General features: G+C 32.5%; 1 protein-coding gene across 1 annotated transcript in view; it reads right to left on the bottom strand.

Annotated features, from left to right (window-relative positions):
- Positions 1-380: 380 nt before the first annotated feature.
- Positions 381-25,409, bottom strand: part of Actbeta (Activin-beta) — a 217,021-nt gene continuing 191,992 nt past the window's right edge. Inside the window, exon 5 of the mRNA XM_035082687.1 lies at positions 381-3,442. Coding sequence (XP_034938578.1) covers positions 3,202-3,442 — 241 coding nt within the window. The 3' untranslated portion in view covers positions 381-3,201. The remainder of the gene's footprint in view (positions 3,443-25,409) is intronic.

A 25,409-nucleotide genomic window follows, 5' to 3' on the forward strand; every position in this document is an offset into this window, starting at 1 on the left:
AAATAATATTTTCTATTCCGCAAATTTAGGGCACCACTTCAGTATTTTTCATTCATAACTGGGACAACATGGACATGTCGTGATACTGAATGAATCTCCACAAGTATCGCTTTACTTTAACCCGTCATTAGAAATGTTAGAACAAGTACCACTAAGTCTTGGAAAATATCGCTGTATACTATTTTATGCTTTCTATATATAAATCGGTTTAATGTATTTTTTAGGGACAGGGGACTAGAATTCCCCTTTTATTTATCAAAATTTCCGGATGTCTTTTAGTCGCATTGTGAAATAATCAAGAATAACCCTGAAATTAAAGTGTGCCTTTGCTCTTATTTTTTTTTTCTCAAAAAGTAAAAAAAATTCGTGTTTAGGTGGCAATGTCATGTCGTCGAATGATACCTTATATGTATATATATTCACCAGTGACTCAAACAATACGTTGGATACATGATTTTTTTTGAGACTGTCCTCAAACTATACAAATGCCCCCAAATAATAAATTTTATCTAATAAATATCCCCAAATGACACTCTGATTAGATTTATATATATGTGAGTACAGTTCTTAAGAATTCTCGATAAAAAAGATGCATGTGGTCACATTGTGAATGTACGTTAATTAAATGTTTTGTATGTCATGAATGGAAAAATCAACTTCTATTTTCTGTAACTTCTTGAATTGTACTTTCATAATAGTTTTTCTTTATGGACTATATAAAAATCCTACAATCGTAAAAAATCAATCCTCATACTTACTATGTGAGTTGAAAAATTTAATCTATTTATGTGCTACCGTTGATTTTTCAATATTTGGTTCGTATATATATATGCTAATGTTTAGAGAAAGTAATGATTAATTAAGGATATAGAAAGGTTTCTTTTATATATCATTAATATTAATATAAGTATATGATAATAACATTAATAAGGCCTAGTAAGGCTTCATCGGATTACTCCATCCACAAAATTTATCAACGTTACAATGTAATCGAACAATTTTTCATCACAATGGAGAAGAATGTTATAAGTTTAACAATTTGAGTACTTGCTATCAATAAATTCTCTTCTGGATGTAACAAGAAATGGACGAAATTAGCATTCAGATCCTCAATCGAACAGCCGATTTCTTCAATTTATTATTTCAAAACGATCAAAATTTTTCCATGATTTCCTCATCCAAACTAATTTCCATACAAAAGTTATTATACTAGTTACACATGACTCAATTATTGTCAGCTTATCAATTCACAATTTTCTACATTCTCATGTTGCAATTGAATTTAATTATAAAGTGAGCAATTTAATACTGAGAGACGACTTACAGTTTTAGAATATTTTTCTTCTCGACGCATAATGTTTATAAAATGTTCAGAATTTTTTGGATGCCTCATCTCTGTTGTTTTTAGAATATCGAAATCCATTTCTACTTTATTTTATATTGATTTTTTTCGAGAACTGTGTATAAAATGTTTAATATTCCGATGGTTTTTTCTTAATACTCTGATACTAATATTCTTGCTCCCTCTTATAAATTATATTTATATACATGAATGTTTAGATATAAATATACATACTTCCATTCATTTCTGGACAATAATTCATATTAGATTCATCACATACTCTTATAATATACTTCTTGACAAGGCATTTGAACATTCGTTTAATTATAGAGATTTAAAAGTTAAGAATGAATCTTATTTATACTATTTACAAGCAATTATTTAAATAGATCAATTTATGTATTTTTATACGTTTTCGAAATTAAATTATCTAATTATTCTTTACAATTGATCAAGTAATTTTTTTTAATGTCTGCAGGGTTTTCGATCAATTTTAACGTCATCTTCAGAGAATGCAACATCGTGCATTAAGACTCTTTTTCAAAGTTCACCTCTATTATTAAAAAAACGAAAGAATATAATGCTCATGTTCTCAGTATACACAATAATTCGAATTGTAAGTTTCCATTGACGTTTATAAAATAAAGTTGGTAAATCGAGTTTTTTATTATTCTTAGATATTATTCGTCAAGTCAAAAAAACAAATACTATGTATGTCATAAATATAGCTTGAAAACTAATGTTTGAACAATTATTATTTTGATCATAGAAAGAGATATACATTCAATTTCCGACTATGATGGTTGTCTTTTTTTTTCATTTTTCGCGTATATATAAAAATAAAGAGTCGTACTATAGTTTATACCTAGAAATTGAAGCTAAATTGTTCAATGCTTAACAATAAAAAAGTGCTCGACTCCGTTACAAGTATTATTATATATAATGAATCAGATTTGCTGCTAACAGTTCAACAATTCAATCAAAAATTAAATGGATGAGAAATATATACAACTATAAGTTGCATTTCTCATTTACCGAAATATTGTTAGTGTGCGAAAATTGTTTTTTTTTCTCTGTTTTTCAAAGACCTCATTTTCAGTTGAACTATTGCAATTTAAACTTAGAAACGATTCTTGTTGCAATTGTCTACATATGCATTAAGCGCAAAAACTTTTAGTAAACTATTTAATAAAATTGTATATTCCTGTCAGACCAGTTGATACTTACTGGCATCGTATCTGAATTCTACAATTGATTCCCTTCATTCATTAGAATGCAATAAGGATGTTTCATTTGGTTTTTTGTTCGTAAGCGAAAAATATTTCAAGCCAAAAATACAAATCTGTTGAAAATTTTTGCTCAGTTTCCTTTACCTACTTATGATTCCTATTTTTTATGTCAATCAATCCCTCTTGATTTAATTATACAATATTCGTTTTACTTACTGCTCGATCAGCCAAACTGAACTTATATTTTCGATCATACTTATACAATGCTCCTTAAATCACGTTATACGTATTATCACAAATTTGATTATTCTTCTATCAACAGTTACATGAATTATGATTTCATAGACTATTTATATCTACAAACAAATGTAAAATTCTGTCAATATGTAGTTCTTCAAACAATTACAAAATTCGTAAATATTGAAGTTTCAGAACATCAGCAATAACCTTAACCTAAACAATTTACTGATAGAACTCAAAAAGGACTAAGAAATCCAAAACTCTCGGATAAAAACACACGTATTTAAATTTTTACTAATATGAATTATTTCAATTGCACTTTTAATATTCGATTGATAATGTCGATCTTAATAAATTTATCATTATAATTTATTTTTATGTATACCATTATTAAGGACAACCGCATTCATCTACAATCATTTTTGGCAAATCTCTTTTGATGATATTTGAATCCGGTCCATAGTATATTAAAGACATCGGAGAGAATTTTAGAGGCGCACAACAAGGCTGCATACCCGCTAATTTATCCATTTTTCTATATTCTTCTATGACATGTGTATAATAGTTAAGAAAGGTATCAGGTGTTCGATGACCAGCTGCACAATCGCCTCGGCAATAATTTGCGTAGTACCTTTGTAACAAAAAAAAATGTAATTAATGTAATACTGTACCATCTGTTTGAATCTTAATATTTAATTTTCGACTTCGAAAAAAGTTATTCTCCGATAATTGTTCTACACGATCATTTTTCTGATTAAAAGAAAACAATTAGTGGAACATACTCTTTAAATAGACATAAGTAACTATTTACTAATTCCAAGTAAATATTGACTGTTTGTGGCATTACTTAGTGATAGAATAGGAAAAAGTGATATTCCACTAGTTAAACGAATAAAATAATACTTGACTCGTTAAATTTATCAATTAATTACAATCAGATCAGTGAATTCTACTAATTGGACTAGTGAATAAGGAGACTTATTTGTACATTCACATATGGACAAATACATGTACATAATTCGATGATTAGAGAATAAATTCAATCATTCTCATTAATTTTTTTTTTAGAAATATAAACATTTATTAATCGAATCACAATACTATTTATCACATCTTAAAAATATCTATCGAATAGAATATAATTTATCTTAAAATAGAGGTATTTTTAATCATAGAAATTATAGAATTTTTCTGAGTTTACTATACACATTCGAAACTGCATATCACGATACACGTTTTTTCTATTAGTATCTCATATACCAAGTTAAAATGGCAGTTGCGAAGGCACTACCTTGTCTTTATTCTATTCGAATCACAGTCTATTAAGGTTATGCACTTCAAAATTGCAATTTATCTATTATAATGAATTAAACATGCTATAAAAGACTTGGAAAACCTCATTCGATTACTTCAGTAACAGATTCGGCATGCGATTGTTTCTTAAAACTTATTATTTGAAAAATTGGCCACGCTCCTTTACAAAAAATTTCCAAAAAAATGGATTCATTTTTCTTCAATATGAACCTTTTTTTGTTAAATTATTTTTAGTGTGAGTTGGAATAGTATAGTAAAAAAGTAAGTTGTTAAACAGAATGTGGACATTTTTTAATCTCATTACATAATTTAGAAAATAATTAAAACTCTTAAGATAATTATCCGTCACATATTTCATTTGAATAAAATTAATTATATTCATCAGAGTCCCTCTATCCTTACACTACTCTTTGCGTAGTTGATTTTGAATATTTGAATCTAAATGGTTATAATTGATTTATTCAATAATTGTTGAATCGAATTGTAGACTTGCCGAAAATTAGATTTAGTCTAGTAGCCGTAAATTTAAGCCCTATTCTATCGTTCATAAATTATAGAATGATAATAAAGGATTTTTGGTTAGATATTGTTGTAAGGGATGATGGGGAGAGTAATTGTGCACATTTTTATTGCTCGGAAACAATAATTACTATTGTTTATCGAGCTTCAAAGTTGGGCAAATTGCGTTTTTCCACTTTCCATCGCGTACGTAGCGAGAATGGTAAGAAATATAAATAAAAGCTAACATTTTTTTTGTAGAGAATCGAATTTTCTACAAAAAAGTCTGCAAGATCACCTGTCTATCGTGGACAGCTAAAAATGTACAGCGTCGCGAAGGCGCGATAAAAATCGAGCGTTTCGAGCGCTTCAGGGGAATATGCCGTTGAACGCCATTTTAATTAACATTTAGAAAAAAAATATTCCCAATATCTAACGAAATCTGGACAAATTCTGGAATGTTCAGAATCATTTTCTGAATATTTTTTAATTAAATTAAAAAAAAATGAATTTTTCGATTGTTTAAACTATCTCAAGTGTCTTTTTTTTTTTTTGATTTTTTTCGTGAACTTTGGACCCTCACATATTTTTGTTTATGGGCACATTCAATAGCTAATTTAGAAGCAGAAAGGATTTTTCCCGGTATATAAAATAGCTATCTCAGTTTGAAAAAAAAATTTTCTTCATACCGAAAAAAATCCAAATGTTGCTTTTAGATTCTTTCACCCTTATTTTAAGGGTAAAGTTATTTTTCAATATAAAAATTATGTACAGCACAGTTTCATATCTTTATGTGGAGAGTATGAAACGATTTAAAAAAATTTTTTGTTATTAGCTGTTATAGATAGATTTTATAAACAAATGCGTAATTTTAAATTATTTAAAATTTTTTTTAATTTAATTTGTAGTTTTTTTATAAAAAATTATTAACAGAATGATAGATTTATTGAAAATTCATTTATAGAATGTTAGTTTTTTATTGTTAATAAAAAAAATTGTTCCAATAACAATTATCGTTATTAGAAAATTTATTTTTCGATAATGAACGATGCTTTGTCAAATGATGCATCCGGAAAAATTATAATATTTTTTCTTAATTGTTTTTTAAACATTTTTTTTGTAATAAACAATTTTTTTTTACTTAATGTATTTTTTTACAGTCACTCCACCATTAGTACAAACTAGCTGTCACTGATTCATGTTCTCGAAAAATTTTTTATAATTACTCATTAGTAATTATAAAATTAGTAATTATTGTTTTTAAGTAATAAAAACTTGCACAAATACTCTCCTCATCATCCCTTACAAGAATATATAACCAAAAATTTTTCATCATCATTCTATAATTTATGCACGATAAATTCACACGGCTACTAGACTAATTAGCGATTTTCATAAATTTGATGATTTTTCTGTCTCAGAGGGCCCTGAGTCAGCGAGTCTAAAAATATTTAAAAATTGTGCAATGCCGGACTTGTTCATCGGCGCGTCAGTCAACTTACTGGACCAATCATCGAAAAGGATTTCCCTCATAGCTCAGCAGACGACTCTACGCCCCTAGTGATGCCGACAAGCACGCGGGCGAGCACTTGTGGCGTCTGTTACTCCAGACAAATCATGCGGTCGACTCTGTGATTTGACACGCAGTCCAATCGCGGATTGATTCAGTAAACTCACGCGTTGTGGCAAAAATTAAGATCAGTCGTCTCAGTTAGTGTCCCACGGACTAACGTGAATAAAAATTATCAGTCTACACAGTGCGAGTAGTCCAAGAGTAACAGTTTTTGTGTTTTTGGGCGCGAAGCTGTGTTGGCATCGACGCCATAGTTCCTCAAGCCCAGTCTCACGTATAGCACACATCCGAACACCTCCGTTGTATTGTGTGCCTGTCGCTGTGTGAGATCATTTTTGTGGTTCTATTACTCAGACTATTTTTTTTAGTGGATTATATGAACAATTAATGGACAACTCACAAACAATTTGTGGTTGATTAGATATATAATTATAGGTTAAGTGTTTTTATTAATAAAAAACCCAGAAAACCATATTCTTTTATGTCAGTGCAATTTCATTCTCTGAACCTTCTAGCATCCAACCTTTTCAGTCCACCTAGAATCTTTTATCATTCATTTTTTCAATCAGCCGACTCAAAGTCTGAACAATGATAAATTTATCAGCTTCTCTCAATTTTATTAAATTTTATCTAGCACGTAGAAAACGTCCTGTCAGCTCAAGTCTAAATCAAAAATTAAACATACACCATGCTCAATAGGAACGTGTGAAAACTAATCTTTTCCCTTCTTCTTTTATATCCTATGGAGCTCATAGTACAGAAATACGTACCTGAGGGCTATCAAATCTATCCTAGCTGTGATTGAGAAAGGATAACCATCTTGAAAATAAGTGAAATTTTATTCAAATTTCGAGCCCCTTTTCTTCGGCTACTTCCACGCCACGAGCGAAGAAAGGGGTATACCAAAACGTCGTCAATAGACCAATCAATAAAAATTATGATTCTTATGAGCTATCGATTTTCTCGAAGACAAAGACGAAGTCGAAGACGCTACCAACGTCCAGCAGTCAGCAATAACGTGGAACGTTGACGGGTTGTCAGCTGATTCATAGCCGTTTGGGAAAAATTATTGTAATTAATACACTACATCGACGTGTGTCCTGAGGGATGAAAGTTTTGGAGTTGAAAAATTAAGTGTTTCTGAACCTTGTGGAGGAGTTCAGTGGATCGGACCCAGTATTTCAGAAATTATATTCGTGGCTACAGTCTACAGCAGCAGCTTAGCCGCGTAGCAGCCATCATGCAATCTGGCAACGAGGGACCTAGTAAGAAATTCTCTATTGCTCTGGCTTTGCTATTCTACATTATAAATTTTGTTTTGCATGCGATGAAATCCTCTGGCTTAGAAAATTAGTAAAATTGTATGGGTGAGTCGGGACGAGTGTCACGCGTGTGAGTTATGCTCGTGTGAGTACTTTTGAGCCTTTTTTCGGGAAGCCCGACCTTCTATCCGCTACAACATTTATAATCAGACGTTTAGTATTCTAACGTCTTATTATTATGAAACAAATTTTAGACAATTTTCTTCCAATGTAAAATCTCTTAAACTTATATAAATTGATGATTGTGGCGTCATTTAGATTGAAATTATCAAACCTACATTTCGATCTTAATCAGATATTAAAGTCCTTGAAAATTGTAGGTGAATGCGATAAAATCGTTAAGAAAAATAAAAATCATCCACACCTAAAATTGCGGGTTTTCATTTAAAAATTTGGACCACGACAAAGAGTAAGAGAGGCTCAAACTAAAAATCTGATCAAAAAAAGCTTTGGTACGTAGAATTAAAACATTGCTCACAATAAACTGAATTATTGAGTGGCAAGTAGTCTCCCTGCGTGGCTGCCGTTCTAGTTCCCGAGATTTTCTTTTAATTTTCAATTCGATCATTTTTCATTCGTTTAATTCATGTATGAACTTATCTACTCAATTGAGTGGAACTTTAATCATCCGAATTATAGATCAATTTTTTTTTTATTGTCAATCACAGAGATTCTTTCTCGCCACTCAATCTAACCATATCCAATTATTTTCTAGGTTTCTATGTTTATAACAAATTCAATTGATACAAACGAAAGGAATAACAAAACATCAATAATAAATTCCAATGTAGTATTCCATTATTTTCTACGAACATCTATACGTTTTGTGTACCAAGAAAATTATTTTTGAAATTAGAAAAAGATAATTCATTTAAAATGTGGAAATATGCCAAAAACAAGTCTTGAATCCTGAAGTTGTTATTATTATAAATGTTGCTAAGGAAAGGATTCACATTGAACGATTAAATCAACGAATTAAAATTTTTACAATTGTTGGCGAGGAAATGTCACACAATTTTATCCTATTAGTTAAATATATTATTTAAGTGATTTGAGCCACAATGAATCTTAATTTCGTCAATAAAGATAATATAATAAGTTTTTGAGGTGAAATGCCCAGTTTCTGACCTTTTTAGAGTGACGATTGTTGCTATACTACAATGACTAATATAAAATTTATTTGAAGAAAAGATTGATAATTTTATTAACTAGTTTAGACTCTTGAGAAGAAGGTCACATGCATAAAATAATTATTCGAATTGAATTAATAACTTAAATCGAATTTTTTAAGAATGGATGATCACAGACCCAGTTTCTGACCTGCAAAATCTCTTGTGTTGTAGTTGTTGACCCTGACAGTAGCCTAGTTTCAGACCCTTAAATTTGAACATGATACATTCTTCGTTAAGTTATGTAGTGGCAAATTAATTGAACTAAAATATTCGGTATATCCATGAATTGAATATTTATTGTGAAAAAACATTGTTTTTTTCTGAAGTAGGAAACACAAATAATCCTAATTATCCGAAAAAATGTTACACAAAACAATAAATTACAATTGATGTTCAAAATAACTCTTATTTATTCATTTTACTTGTTTAAAAACTTTTTTCTTCAAGTTTTTCTTTTTCAAATATTGTTTCTGCTTTTCAATTGACCGTCGTTTATTGTGAGTTGATAATGGAACGATGCCATTTTTTAAATTTTTTCTTAAAGTACAGACAAATTCGCATTTTTTTCACAACCATTCTATTGAGCTGATTTTGGTTGAACTTTAAATTGTTCAAATATTTTATTCTCAGTATTACTTTCAATAAATTTGAAATTATTAAAAATTTTAGGAGAATTTATCGAAGATCTAGCTTCAGCAGTATTCTTAGTTTCAGATGATCCAAAATGCTTGTTACAATTCATGGAAACCGGTTGACTTGATGCCGTTTCAAAAAATTGTACCGACATTCAATGTTTCCACAAATTTTGGTAAAAGTGAAGCAGACTTCTTAGGTTTAAGGATTCCCCACTATGCTTCATGCTCCAGTTTCGGACTTCAGTACTAGTCTAAGAGCAGCGTGAATTAATTTCAGAAGGATTGAAAAAATTTTTTGATGGCGATTTCTCGTAGAGGTTAACGAGAAGAGCATTCGTGCCGAATGTTATTGTTTAGAAAGAATTTTTATTATTGTTTATCAACAATTGAAAATTAGAAAGGGGCATTTTTTGACCCTTCATTGCTTACGCAGCGAGAACTGTTCGTTTTTTCGAAATAAATGCGGATATTTCTCCCGTAGAGAATCAAATTCTTCATAAAAAAGTCTGCGAGAGCATATACTTACCTGCTACAGGTAAAAAGGTGCAGCCCTTTGAACGCGCACACCATAACTGACCTTCTTGAACGTTTCAGCGAATTCTGCCGTTGAGCACCTTTTGAATTAATTGAAAAAAAAATATTTACCATCTTTTTAAAAATTTAGAAGAATGATAGAATGTTCAGAATCGTTTTCTAAACATTTTCCCGTTGGAATTTCGAAAAAAAATTCATTTTTGCGATTTCTTACACTGTTACGAATGTCCTTTTTTTTTGTCAACTCTGCGCATCTGTATTTTTAGATAATATTCGGACATTTTTTGCCATTTAAAAAAAAAAATAGGATTTTTTCCGCTCTACAAAATGGCTATCTTATTTTTTCCGAAAAAAAAAATTTTTCCCCTCTTTAACAAATAGTAAACACATTTTTCGTAACTTTTACCCCTATTTAAGAGCTAAAGATATTATTTTGTGTTTTGTGAGGATCGTTCGTCTCATATCCCCTTACTATTCTATTAGTTGACTAAGGAAATAGTCAGCTAAGAGACGACACCTAGCACTACCGTAAGGTTATCATGGGAGGTCGGGTCAATAATTACTGACCGACCCATTCTCAATCAATGAAAGGATCAGTAGTTTCTAAAATTCAAATTTATAGATGAGGGCGTAATTAAACTCTTTGCTCTGCTCCTAATCAAGAATCACTGGATAAACGATTGATTACCAGAAGCTTCACTCGGCGGTTGTCTGTCTAGTCGAAAAGACGTCACTTAGCATTGCTTGTTGTGCCGAAAAGACATCACTGTTTTGTGAGTCTTACAATTAATGATACAAAAGCGACGTTCGTGAAGTTTGAGAGAAGATCTATTGTATCATCGGGTTTATTTTCACTGTTGGGGAAGTCGTTGGTAGCGAGGAAAAAATCGTTAGGGAAAGTATTTAGTAAACCTAGATATCCAGCCGTTGGGGGTGGAGCAGATCAACGACAAATGTAAGGGAAGCCATTTGCTGACCCTGGGTGCAACGTGGGACGTCACTCGTAAGCTGTAACTTTATCTCTGCTTATAGATCTACTATTATTGTATAGTGAGCGTGTGTCACGCAATTTTTATTGTATGATTCATTATTGAGTGATGAGAGAACGCCGTAGTCAGGAATTTTGGCGGCAGCAAGTCTTTGTCATGCCATGCGTCCAGATCTCTTTTGAGACTGGAAATTATTATTTCACTAGACTCATGAGCAGTCGTTTGATCGCTGTTGGATTGATCTAATTATTTGATTGATATTTTAATATTGTTTATTCTAGAGACAATTGTGAATCTCGTTGATACTCGATGCGGTGCGTTGGCAGTAAATTACGATTTAAGTAAATTGAATATGCTGAATGTATGAAACTAATCATTTGAGCGGAGTTTGAGTAATCACCAGTGGTGACACACACCACGAAGTCTCACGCTTTATCTTTCATTTGATTGTAAAAGCCAGCCGGTTTAGTATTTAATAAATTGTTCAAGATTGGTTATTTTAACTGTAACTTTATTATTTTGGTAGGTAGAACTTGATTATCCTCCTACCTAGCGCCGGATTTATTATAAATTTTCTCAACATTGATTCGGTTTTGTGACCGTTATATAAAATATAGCAATCTAATTGAAAATAAATTTCTCATTAACGATAGACAATGTGATAAGGCACAACAGTCGACGCAGATTGAGGACTACTCTCTGTCTACCGTCACAATTTGAAAAAATTATCTTTAGCAAGCTTTTTTAACTCCGTCTGGACAAGTTGAAAATAGTATATTTCACACCTAGGGAGGAAAAGTAGACTAGCTCAAACCACGTGTAAAATTACAACCCGAGCCGAAGGCGAGGGGGGTAAATACGTGGTTTAAGCTTGTCTAATTGTCCTCCTTAGGGCTGAATATAATTTTTCGTCATACCTGAGTGGAAAGTTCAACCCCTCTCCAATGGAAAAGTGAACCTTCCGCGCAGGTATGACGAAAAAATTTTTTTCTAGCAGTATAAATAAATAATTTTTGTAAACGATTATTGAAAAAAAAACTATGCCTTAAAATTTTATTCAATAAATATATTACTTGTTAATTTCTGCAATACATCCTAAATTTTAATTTTTTTTAATTCTATCGTAACCTTATTTTTCTAATTGTTTATAAAATAATATGATCCATGATTTTTTAACCGAGTGCCTCTCTACATAATTCAAGTGCTCTTCTCAAATGTATTATTCAAAAACTTATGAATCGTTATTCACTTTGTTCTCTAACCGTTTTTTTTTTTGTTTTCAGCAATATGATTCAGGGGATAACAATCGAATTCTCTGAAATTTTCTCTACTAAAATAAATATTTTGTGTTTTTTTTTTTTTTTATTTATTATTTGCAGAGTTATCTTGCTTTCAATTTTTTATAAAATAATAATTTGCTTACAGTTTCACAGAAGAAGCGAGGCTTAGTCAAATGTGTACATGTTGCGTTCGAGTCCTCCTATGCACATTATTTTTTTGTTTTTTTTTTTTTTTTTGTATAAAAACGGCATTACAATGAATAATTGTTCTGCTTAATTATTAAAACATGATTCTTTTTTTTTCATTATAAAGATTGAATCAAATTATAAAGAATAAATAATTACAAATAGAAATGTTGTAAACATGTTTGTTTTTTTCTTTGTATTTGATTCAATTCAATTTTTACCTGTAACAGGTAAGTATATGCTCTCGCAGACTTTTTTATGAAGAATTTGATTCTCTACGGGAGAAATATCCGCATTTATTTCGAAAAAACGAACAGTTTTCGCTGCGTAAGCAGTGAAGGGTCAAAAAATGCCCCTTTCTAATTTTCAATTGTTGATAAACAATAATAAAAATTCTTTTTAAACAATAACATTCGGCACGAATGCTCCTCTCGTTAACCTCAACGAGAAATTGCCATCAAAAAATTTTTTCAATCCTTCTAAAATTAATGCATACCAGCATAGGGGCTTTTCATACTGTTCTTGGACTATACTCCAATCTGATTTCAAGGGATGATAATGAATTGTTTATCATTATGGGTTGTTTTCCTCTTTCCTGAATTTCTAAATAAAAAGTAGATGAATTATTTTACTAAAAAAAAAAATTATATTAATTAGTTATATAACATTCTAAATACTCTTCATTAAAATAGAAATAATAATCGAAATACTTACGAAATTGATATTCTTTCCCAATAATTGTTTTATTACTCAAAAAATTGCTCCTGAAAAAAACTTTAATTTTTCACTTACTAAATTAAACATAAAATGTTAGCGTTTCGCTATAATTATAACAAAAAGTCTAAAGTAACTATAATTATTACTACTTTAATAGTTTATGGATGTCACTAAATAAATAACCTTGTGTGTGATAGGTTAGAATTTCAGTGTCAACTACTGTATCGTGCCTCTAAAATCGAACCCGGTCATTGACCACCAATTTCTGAAATAAAATATTTTTTATATTTGTTAAAATGATTTTAAAATATCAGTGCTCTGCAGTGGTCTGGGTTCGACCCGAAAGGTCCACACGACCAACTTCCCAGTGGAAAAAATAAAAAAACAATTTGAATAGAACCCGTTCCCATTTTTTATAACAAATGGAATTGTTATAAACCAAATGAGTCTGTTTTTATTCATTTGATATGGTTAGTTACTTTATTTCAGTAAAAGAAAAAATTGTGCGTTAGAAGAATTCGAATGTACCTCATAGATCCTTTTTTTCATTATTTACAACGAATTTCATTGTTATACACGAAAAAAGTTTGTTTTCATTTATGGCATACGATTGGTAACATTTTTTTAGTAAACGAAAAAATTATGCGTAAACAGTACTCATATATATAGAAAGGGTCCCTATTTTTATTGTTTATAACAATTTAAAACTTATCATTTAAATATTACTATGATCAATAATCACTTGTTAGTAACAATGTTCAATTGTTATGAACACAATTCCATATTATTGACAATTATTATCGACTATAATAGCGTCTTTAATGCTGTTTTCTTAATCCTGACACGAGTTTAAAATTCTTTCATTGCTGATTTCGTTTTTTAAAAATTTTTTTTTCCATAAAATACTGTCATCATATTTCTGTACAATTATTCTAAACTAATAATATTCATATTTTTAGAAGATCTCGAAATTCCGTCTAAAAAATGGTATAATTTATAAATTGCAGAATTTAGGTAGTTCACTATTTTCTCAGTTTTTTGACTTTGCATAAAACATAGCTGGACCGATTTTGCTGAAAATCTAATCAGTTCTAAGTTACGTAATTACGCGTCGAATGCAGTTGGTCCTACGTCGATATCATTTTTTGTTCTCGAGATAATCGAGGCGAAAAATAATTCCGATGTAAATTCCGTAAATTTTAGTTTACTAAAAAAATGTTACCAACCGTATGCCATAAATGAAAACATACTTTTTTTTGTGTATAACAATGAAATTCGTTGTAAATAATGAAAAAAAGGATCTATGAGGTACATTCGAATTCTTCTAACGCACAATTTTTTCTTTTACTGAAATAAAGTAACTAACCATATCAAATGAATAAAAACAGACTCATTTGGTTTATAACAATTCCATTTGTTATAAAAAATGGGAACGGGTTCTATTCAAATTGTTTTTTTATTTTTTCCACTGGGAAGTTGGTCGTGTGGACCTTTCGGGTCGCACCCAGACCACTGCAGAGCACTGATATTTAAATTTTTTTTTCTCGATGAAATATTGTTATCATATATCCATACAAGTATTCCAATTATTTAATATTCATGTTTCTACAATGGTCTTGAAATTTTGTCTAAAAAATGGTATAATTTATGAATTGCGAAATTCAAGTAATTTCCTTTTTTTCCGGAAAATGGCTTTACCGATTTTCCTAAAAAATTTTTCAGTTCTAAGTTACGCAATTACGCGTCGAATGCAATTGGTCCCACATCGATATCATTTTTTGTTTCCGAGATAATCGAGGCGAAAAATAATTCCGAACGTACGTACGCACATATACACATACGCACATACACACACACACAGACGTCCACGTAAAAACGATCGTATTCAACTCTGGGGTCCTTAAAGCGTGGAGATATGTCAAAATTAGCGATTCGCAAAATTGGACCCATTACTATAACTTCCTACTGGGAAGTTAATAAAATTATACTAATTTATTGACCTATCGATATATTTTTAATTATATCCTTCTATTTACATGACAATTAATCAGCAGACTCAATCGTTGTCGATTCTTATGTAAACTGCTCAGATTATAACTAAATAATGACTTCCACAATCACTCCAGGCTTTAACTTTCTTTTTTATTTAGTCATTTTTTTCTATATATTTGTAATTGTCATTAATCAAGCGCAAAATGAATTAGTCGTAAGTAAATAAAATTGGAGAGTTAAGTGGATAATTCATTGATTAAGTCTACCGTAGAACTCTCATAGGTTTTGGTAGACTAAACTCTTATGGTTTTAAACAGGTGGGAGGGTATAGAGTAGGTTATCCGATTCATAGTATTTAAGCGGGTGGAGTGACCTCTTATGGTTTTTAGTGGAGTATGGTCAGTGCCCTCAGCGGGGGGACATCTGCTGATTTGTTACCTGAGAAAAGTGGAAGGAAAAATAAAAAAGAGTAGCGTTTGTTTAGGTGAATTTATTGCCTGATACATGCCTAAAAAACCATCAGTCTAGTTTTAGACATAAGTCTCGTAGAATTATCTTATAAGTTGTGAAGAAGTTCTATACTATCCTTCAAAATGAATCCAGCTTCTGTTTGGGGTGAAGCAACAAAAGTTACATGTACAGTCTGCAGGTCTGAAGATTGCTACTACACGCATTGGGGAAAATTAATCACTCAAAAAAGAAAAAATTTTAGAGGTATGTGTATTGAGTGGTATTATGAAGAATCAGCAAATTTTGTACATGAGCATAGATGAGTCTTGTGATAAATTCGCTGAATTGGCCATGAGCAAATGTACAAATGAGTTTAACAAAGAAAAAGATATCTATTCATACTGCTGTGGCTTATGCTGCTTAAAAATTACCCATGGAGTGGAATGTTGAACGTAGTGATGACAAGCGATATAAGGTATTCCGTGCTCATGGATAGAATGTATTCTACGCGGTACTGTTACACTCCAATTATTTATTGATGAATATCCTAATATACTCTTAGAAGAAAATATACACTCTCGCTATGATAACGAAAGAATGACTCTGTGGATATTTAAATGGTGTAAAGCTTGTAATTTGAAGGAATGTTACATTACTAAATTACGTGCATTATACTACAAGAAGAAGAGACTAACGTTCGTTTTCTATGTGAAAAAGACTGAAGTTAATTGTTGTTCAGTCTTTTTTAAAAATAAAGATAATATAACTCTTCGTGGGCGAGGAATAAGTGAATTTTCTCCAGAACCTGACTCTGATGTGAGAAGTTTAATTAATTTTGTTCCGGCTGCTCATGAAGTTGTTGCATATGCTGCTTCAAAGATAATTAAGCGAATACTTAAAAAAAACAACGAAAGCTAACTCTGTTTTGGATTATATGATAAAACATCTCAACGTTGATCCATTAACATTATTTAATGTTCTTAGTGATAGAGAGATAGAAAATCATGAAAGTGAAGGTACAGGTCGTGTTTACTTCAAGGAGCATCCCAGATCGCTTTTAAATGAAAGAATGAGATATATCTATGAGACTAGTCCGTTTTTCAATGATCAATGAATGGAAGTTGATCCTAATGAAGAAAGTATGGATTTTATAAGTATAACTATGTAATGAAATGTAATAAATGATGTATAATGATTTGATTTTTTTTTTTTAATAAACTTTAAGTCTTACAATATGTAAGCTATCAAATTTATGTTTATCATTTATTAAAAATGAATAAAACCTTACCTCACCTATAATTTAATCTATGAACAAACAATATTGAATTTGATGAGAAAATCTCAACTTGTGAATTAACCTAACCGTTTAAGGATAGGGATGATTGTGCCGGAACAGAGCAAACGGAAGTCAGGTTTTATAACAAAAATAAAATATCTTTATTTTCAGCACTAACAGGTACACTGAATACACTGACGAACTTGAGTTGTTCACTAGGAAGACTGAATGTCGCTCAAAATCACTGAATGTCTAGTTTTAATTACTGAATGTGAATTGAATGTCTAAAAAATACTCAACTTGGTGTGTTCAGTATTATTGACCTCCCACACGAGCTCAGCACGCTTCTCAAGTTGAGCAAGAATATGATTGTGCACGTGGCGTTAGCCTATCAATGCAATGCAAAATGAATTTTATGAAATGTCTTGAATTTACAATGAATTATCGTGAAATATTACTTGATTATAGATTTAGCGTAAAGCCTGAATTTTTTGATGATTTACAATAGCACTAGTACTGATGATTGACTCACAATTATAAGATTTGTTAAGAATGAATAAGAATGGCGTGTACACGTGAACGGGAACAGTGAAAGAATGGCGACAGGAACTTCATTAGTCAAAAGGGACACTCAAAAGTAGTCAAATGAGTGACTAGATAAAGAATTATTGATTATTAGGTCGATTGGTTATCGACCCAGTCCCAAGATGGCCGCCGAAGTTCCTGTCAGCTGGCAAATTCAAATTGAGAATTAATTAATTCTCAACAGAATTAATTAAAAAATTATGTAGAAATTAATTGAATTTTTCATGTTGAAATAATACTTTCAAAATTTCAATAAGTAAAGTGAGTAAAGTAAAGTTTTTTATTGTAAGGAAATGGCATGTACAGATGTTGAGAATAGTAAATTAAGTTCAAGTCATTATGATATTGGATATCATATTCTATTACCAAAGGATAAGAGGACATCAAGATTTGCTACCATGTTCGTTCGTATTGACTATGGAAGATGGATATGATAATTCTTATTATAAAGAAATCGATGATTTCTTATCAAATATTGATGAATTTAACATCAAAACAAAACTTTTTATCTCTTATAGAATAAAACTTGGGTAGTATAGCCCAAATGGAAACTGAAGACATTTAAGAACTGGGTTTTCGAACAGTATTAAAGAATGCAAACAACGGAATTGATTATATCCGGGATTGACTACCATTCTCTTGGAAACATCATCCATCAATGATTGAATTTGAACGATGTGTTGAACATTTCTATGAAGATTTAATAGAAGTTTTCCAATTTAAAAAAGATTGTTTTTGTGTAATGTTAATAATCTTAAAAATAAAATCAAAAAAATTGTTATTTTTTTTTTATATCAATTCCTTACAGATATATTATTTAAAAGAATAAAAAAGTCATAGATATAGTTGTTTGAAGTTTATTTAGAAGACAAAATATAAAGTTCATATTACACATCGATTAATAAATAATAATTCCTCATAAGTTCAAAATATAAACGAATTGATGATTATATTCTTCTGTTGTGAACTGAAACAAAAAAAAGTAACATAAGTCATTTTGAAAAGAGGTTTTGATATAAATATAAAATGAAATAAAAATACTTACTGGGTATTTATATGATACGAACATACTTGTAGAAAAATTCAAATGAATTATATTCATCTCCATAATATTCCATGAATAAATGTTCTCCTTCACATGCCCTTTGAAGATCATTTAATTGTTGTTTATTGTTTGCCATCAATATATCAACAGTTCTTTTAGGAAAAAAAATATCAATTTATGATCGAAAGTTGCAACTGCAGCGTTTCCGAACTTAGTTGAGATTATGTTTACAGCAGACACTTTATAGCTTTTTGATAAATCAACTTCTTTTAACTTCTTTGTTGCTATATCCTATTTGGCCACGTTGTTGAATGCAGATAGATCCATTGTTGCATATAATATATTTTTTCGTATATGTTGAATATAAGTTATAAAATAATTGTTCGTTTGTGAGTGATTTTTCTTCTCAAAAAAACAACCTTTTATGGTGATTTTTACATCATAATTGTCCTTTTATTTGAAAATTTTTGTTTCTTTCTCTTATCAATTCGGAAACATTAACGGTTGTTTTTATTTTCTACTTTCACGTTATCTTAGAACATCATCATTTTCTTATTAATTTTTTTCAACCATTCCATTTCATCAATAATTATGTTCCTTATAATCCATTGGTTTATGTATAAAAGAGAGAGTTGAAGGGACGATATATAAATACGGTAATAAAAATAATTTTTTTAGTTAAAGAGAAAATTGTATACGATGAACTTTAAACGTATAAATGAACTGTATTATCTAGTACTCGGTCAATTTGAATCAATTTGTAATTGTTTAGAAAAACAAAATCAGTGGGCTGCATATAAAAAAACGGGTGAAAAAGCTGTATGCTTTGATAGTTCTGGTGATTTGAAAACCACCTTGGGTACTTATGAATTATTTTAAGTGTAATACAGTGAATATTGTAGGTGATTCTTTGATATTAACACTTACTGGAAAATTATCATTATTGGAGGTTTTATATTTTCCTCCAATTTAATTATTACCTACAAAAAACTGTGTTCTTGGGCTTGTTAATTTTCTCACATTTAATTCAATATCAAACATATATGGAGAAAACAATCAATTTTGATATCGAATAGAAGACGAATGGCGTACAATTATAATTTTAACTGGTACTTATGACCTTAAAGATATTTATACATTTCTAACTGTGACAAATCCAAAATTAAATCTTACATTAGGAGTTAAAAAAAGTACACTTAACATCAATATTGAGTGTTAATGCAATATGTGTAGAGTGTAATATCATAAGTGCAGCATACAAAAATAATCAATTCGCTCATACAATTCATGCATTTTTTCCATCAGTCCCACCAAGATCTAAGATTATTGAGTCACCATCAAATGTCATTTATCTTCCAGTCACGGTAAGACAAATCCATAATTTACAAATACGAGTCGTAGATCAAGACGAAAAATCAATCAATAATCGATTTGAAGTAACCATTATAAGGTTACATTTAATAAGAATATAATAGTCATTGTATATGATAAAGACTTTAATGAGAGAAGCTACAATATTCCACAACCATGTGCAAATCTACACAGTCTGAAGGAAACTATAATAAAACGACGTGTTAGCTTTGAATCAACGAAACAGACTAATTTATTTCTTTAGGCAAGTTTACATAACATTTACATAGATGGCGCTAGGAGTAGCGTATTGAGATATTTTGCTAATATTAAAACTACTAATTATAACAGAAACAGTCAAACAAGCACCATCTTAGAAGAGAAGAGCAGTGAAACAACTAACTTATCACAAAGCTTAGTTTCTAGAAAGTCTTGGTTTCGTGCTAAATTGAGAATTGAAATTTAAATTCAGTTTTTCGTGTACAATACCATGGAAGCATCGACGTTAAAAATCAACAGAAAGATTATTTAAAATAAATCTATTTCTCATAATGAGATTCATACACATCAGCCGTATAATAATGATGAGATACGTATTTCACTGTACGAAAAGATTTATGTGTTTGTGTACACCAAAAAACATTCATGATGAATAATCCAGTAATCAATATCCGTATATTTATTAGTATACCCCAATAAATATGATGCGAATCCACCAGCAATGATTCCTGGTTTTAATGTTTTTAATTCTGTGTATATCTGTGGTACAGTTTGTTCTTTTCTTTCTAGTGAAGATGGATTTAATTTCAGTCTCTTTTCGATGTATAACTCATAATACTGATCAGTTTTCGACAACTTTTCAATATTTATAAAAGACATTTTAGATTTAAGAATAATATTCAACTGATAGATTCTTAAATTTAATTCCTATATGTTTGAAATTATACTGATGCTTTTTAGAAAAACATCTCACAATAAACACTCCTAGACAAACGGTGCTCTTTTCTTTTTCCTTTCTACTTTTCAAGTGTCATAGACCGTTAAATGAAAATACATTTTTAGTTCACAGTATATTTCATTTAAAAAAAAAATTTTCTAAAATGACCTCATTTATAGATTATTACAGGTAACAAACCAGCGGATGTCCCCCCGCTGAGGACATTGACCATACTCCACTAAAAACCATAAGAGGTCACTCTACCCGCTTAAATACTATGAATCGGATAACCTACTCTATACCCTCCCACCTGTTTAAAACCATAAGAGTTTAGTCTACCAAAACCTATGAGAGTTCTACGGTAGACTTAATCAATGAATTATCCACTTAACTCTCCAATTCTATCTATTATCGTAAATTTTTATCTACACAATAACTTTTCTAAATATTAGAAGAGAATTCGAAAAAGTATTTTTTGACGTTTTCTACTAGAATCAAAAAAAAATGACTCAATTATATTGATGACACTTTATCGATTTCGAATATTTGTGTTGTTTTAAAATTCTTTTAATTAATTATATAAAAATTTTTTTATTATTTGCAGAGTCATCTCATACGTGTACATCGCTCGAATTGTTACTGACATCCAAAGATGGCAGTTTTGGTAGGTGTTCTGACTTAGAGGGCCCCAAGTCAGCAAGTCTCAGAATATTCGAAAATTGTTAATGCCGGACTTGTCCACCGGTGCGTCAGTCAACTCACTGGACCAATCATCGGGAAGTAGTTCCCTCATGGCCCAGAAGGCAACTCTACGGCCCTAGTGACGCCAACAAGGACGCGCTCGAGCACTTGTAACGTCAGTTAGCTCAAGGCAAATCACGCGGTCACCTCTGTATAACTTTTTGCAGTCGAATCGCAGATTTTTGCAGTCAGCTCACCCTTTGTAGTTACAAATACGGTCAACCAGACTCAGACAACTCTCGTGAACATAATTGAACCTTCATAATCAATCTTATCAGTGCTAGTGGTCCAGTACAGTCAGTTGTAGTGTCTTTGGGCGCGAAGCTGAACTGGCGTCGACGCCATAGTGCCTCACGGACATTTACGTATACATCGCACACCCGAACAACCCTGGTGTATAACGTGAATGTTGCTATTCACTGTTTTGAGACTTTTTTGGTGAAACATTGACCAGCAGACAATTCACAAGTGTAGAAATAGTTGAATTACGGACAACTTAATGAACCTTAGTGATTCGTGTTTTCTATTGTACTAGTTTAATTGTTATAGAAAACACTAAGTTTTAGTTTTCTCTTCCGGCCGACTCGAAGTCAGAACATTTGGTCCTTCGAGCCGGATGAGAACGGCTTGGATGCATATTGAACAACTCTAGAAGGTTCGAGTGTAAAAGGACATTCAGAAGTCACAAGACGAGTACAGATCGTCAACTCAGCATGCAACTGTCCCGGAAATAACCCTTCCAACGTTCTCAGGCGACTCCTCAGAATGGACCCAGTTTCGTGATATGTTCACGTCTCTGGTACATGATCGTCAAGATCTACGACCAGTTTCCAAGCTCCATTACCTGAAGGCTAACCTGCCAGGCCCACCATCGCAACTTATCAGGCATGCCATCATGAATGATGATGGGTATGAGCCAGCTTGGAAGCAACTGAAAGGAAGGTATGATAACCCTGAACAGCTCATATTCTCTCACATAAAACATCTGTTTAGCATTCCAACACCTGCATCTAAGTCAGCTGAACAGTTAGACAACTTAGTAGGCATTGTAAAGCAGAACTTGGATGCACTTAGGGCACTCAATATTCTAGTCGACTCAGCCGACTACTTTTTGATCTATTTGGTGGCTAGTGAACTCGATCAACATCTGCGAGAATTCTGGGAGTTAGAACGGAGCAGGTCACGGTCTCCAACTACACTCAACAGTCTACTCAACTTCATCTCAACCAGGGCACGTGCGATGGACTCAGCTCAAAATGCAGCTCGTCAGGCAAAACGATGGCCTACTCCAGTGATCACGAAGAAGTCCAGATTACAACAACAGTCCACTCGCCAGCAGACAACTTAATCGCAGACGACTCGAGCCTCCAGGCATGGGGCTCAAAAAAGACAGGCTGATTACCCATGTAACCAGTGCAACAGTCGAGATCATTACCTCGTAGACTGCCAATCATTTGCAGCTCTCTCTCAACTGGAGCGATACAACCTGGTCCTCTCAGCACGGTTGTGCTTCAATTGTTTAGGCCACCACTCGATCCAGGTGTGCCAGTCTGACAAGCGGTGCAGTGTGTGCAATCAAAAGCACCACACAATGATTCACACTCCCCGAACAGCATCCTTACGGAAGAGAGGGTATGGCCCAGGCCAAGATCAGCTCCGTTTCTGGCTGTTCGCACAATGATCCAGCTAGTAAAGGATGAGGGTCAAAAATTCCCTCTAGCTGTTGATCCACTATTAAAAGGAAGATATGTGGACGATATTTTTGGAGGTGCTGACACAGTGAGTCAACTGATAGACATCTCAACTCAAATCAGACAACTCTGCATGGCAGGTGGCTTCCCGTTGGCGAAATGGCACAGCAACTCAATCCAATTCCTTCAGTCAATCACAGACAACTCATCAGAAGAGCAGATCCACTCATTTGAGAGCTGCAAAACAAAATTACTTAGGCTCTCGTGGATTCCAGCGAACGACTCATTAAAGTTCAACTCAAAACCTCCTCGTGAGAAGTCCAAGCTCACAAAGAGAATAATTTTATCAGAAACAGCACAACTCTACGATCCACTTGGATTTCTAGCATCTTTCATTGTCAGAGCAAAGATGTTGCTACAAGAAATCTGGCTAGATAACCTGTCATGGGATGACCAAGCCCCAGATCACATTCTCACCAAGTGGACCAGCTTCAGATCAGAACTCTCACACGTTTCAGACCTCTCAATTCCACGATGGTTAAAGATCACTCAGAAATCTACCGTGGAACTTCATGGCTTTTCAGACGCCTCACAACTAGCTATGGCAGCAATTGTTTATATACGGGCTACTCATCCAGATCATGGAACTTGTTCAACTATAGTCTGCTCAAAGTCTAAGGTTGCTCCATTGAAGAAGATGTCTATTCCTAGACTAGAACTCACCGCAGCATTGCTGCTTGCCAGACTAATCACTTATGGAAGGAAGGAGTTTGTAAGAAATAGAGTGTCAGCAATTCAAGATCTCACTCCAATCAGCGTTTGGAGGTTTGTACCTGGCAAACAAAATCGCGCGGATTGTGCTTCTCGAGGTATCAGCATATCCCAGCTTCGGAAGCACCCCCTGTGGTGGACAGGTCCCCAGTGGTTAACAGCAGACGAATCATCATGGCCAACTCAATCATCAGTGTACGATTCAAAAGCTCAGCAAGAAGAGCGACCAGTGATCACGTAAAATACTCAGACAATTCACCATGATTATCATTGGGATATGATATACAGACATTCTCGTCTAATCAAATTGCTCAGAGTGACTGCAATTTGCTTCAGGTTCAGCCAACTCCTTAGACGAGTACCTTAGTCATCTCTTACCTTTCCTCTCACGTGACGAGATTTAGAGAGAGCAAGGATTTTTTGGATAAAGGCAACTCAAGAATCGTACTTCTCACAGGAAATCAAGCAGATCAACTCAAATTCACTGCCCGTCTCACACCCCCTCGCACGATTGACAGCATTTATTGACACTCAAGGAGTCATACGTGTTGGAGGGAGGTTAGCAAATGCTAGCTTGGACCAAGAAGCAAAGCATCCTGCAATCCTACCACAGAAAACTCATCTTTCCAGACTAATCATTGCAGACGCTCATGAAAGAACATTGCACGGTGGGACGCAGGCAACTCTGAACCTCATACGATCATCATACTGGATCATCGGTGGACGACTCTCAGTACGATCCTATATTTATCATTGTATGAAATGTGCTCGTTTACGTGGCGAACGAGCGAAGCAGTTAATGGGTCAATTGCCGTTGTCAAGAATCACTCCAGCCCAACCAATTGCCGTCTGTGGTGTGGATTACGCTGGTCTCATCACGCTAAAGACTTGGAAAGGCAGAGGCGCCAAAACATCTAAGGGTTGGATATGCATTTTTGTGTGTTTCGTTACATCTGCACTGCATTTAGAGATTGTAGCAGATTATTCAGCAGACTCATTCATTGTAGCGTTCAGACGGTTCACTGGACGTCGAGGTGTCTGCAGAACTCTCCACAGTGATTGTGGCACCACATTCCAAGGCGCAGACACGCTCATCAGACAACTCTTTAAGCAGGGGACTCAACAGGCCAGTCAACTCGCAGCTGTATTTACAAAGGATGGAACTGAGTGGAGGTTTAATCCACCAGCTGCACCACATATGGGAGGAAAATGGGAAGCTGCAGTCAAATCTTCCGTTGCAGAACGGAAACAGACGTACGTAAGTCTGACAAAAATTCTAACATCAGAACTGGCTACTAGAGAGAACTAGCCATCATGAAATAATCATAAAATAATCTTTAGTTTTTGAGTTATAGATTTTGTTATGGATTTTCTCGAGAAAAAAAAAGTTTTTTAGCATCAATTTTGATGTTATTTTAACGATTGCAAAGACCCGTATCTCGTAATTTTTTATGCTTTTTTGATCAAAGTTGGTCTCATTAAAAAATAATTAATGGTTTTTTAGTTATAGATTTTTTGTTATTTTTAATGAAAAAAAGAA

Source organism: Chelonus insularis, unplaced genomic scaffold, assembly GCF_013357705.1.
Source record: "Chelonus insularis isolate UGA/USDA-ARS -01 unplaced genomic scaffold, ASM1335770v1 contig_34_pilon, whole genome shotgun sequence".
Classification (NCBI taxonomy): domain Eukaryota; kingdom Metazoa; phylum Arthropoda; class Insecta; order Hymenoptera; family Braconidae; genus Chelonus; species Chelonus insularis.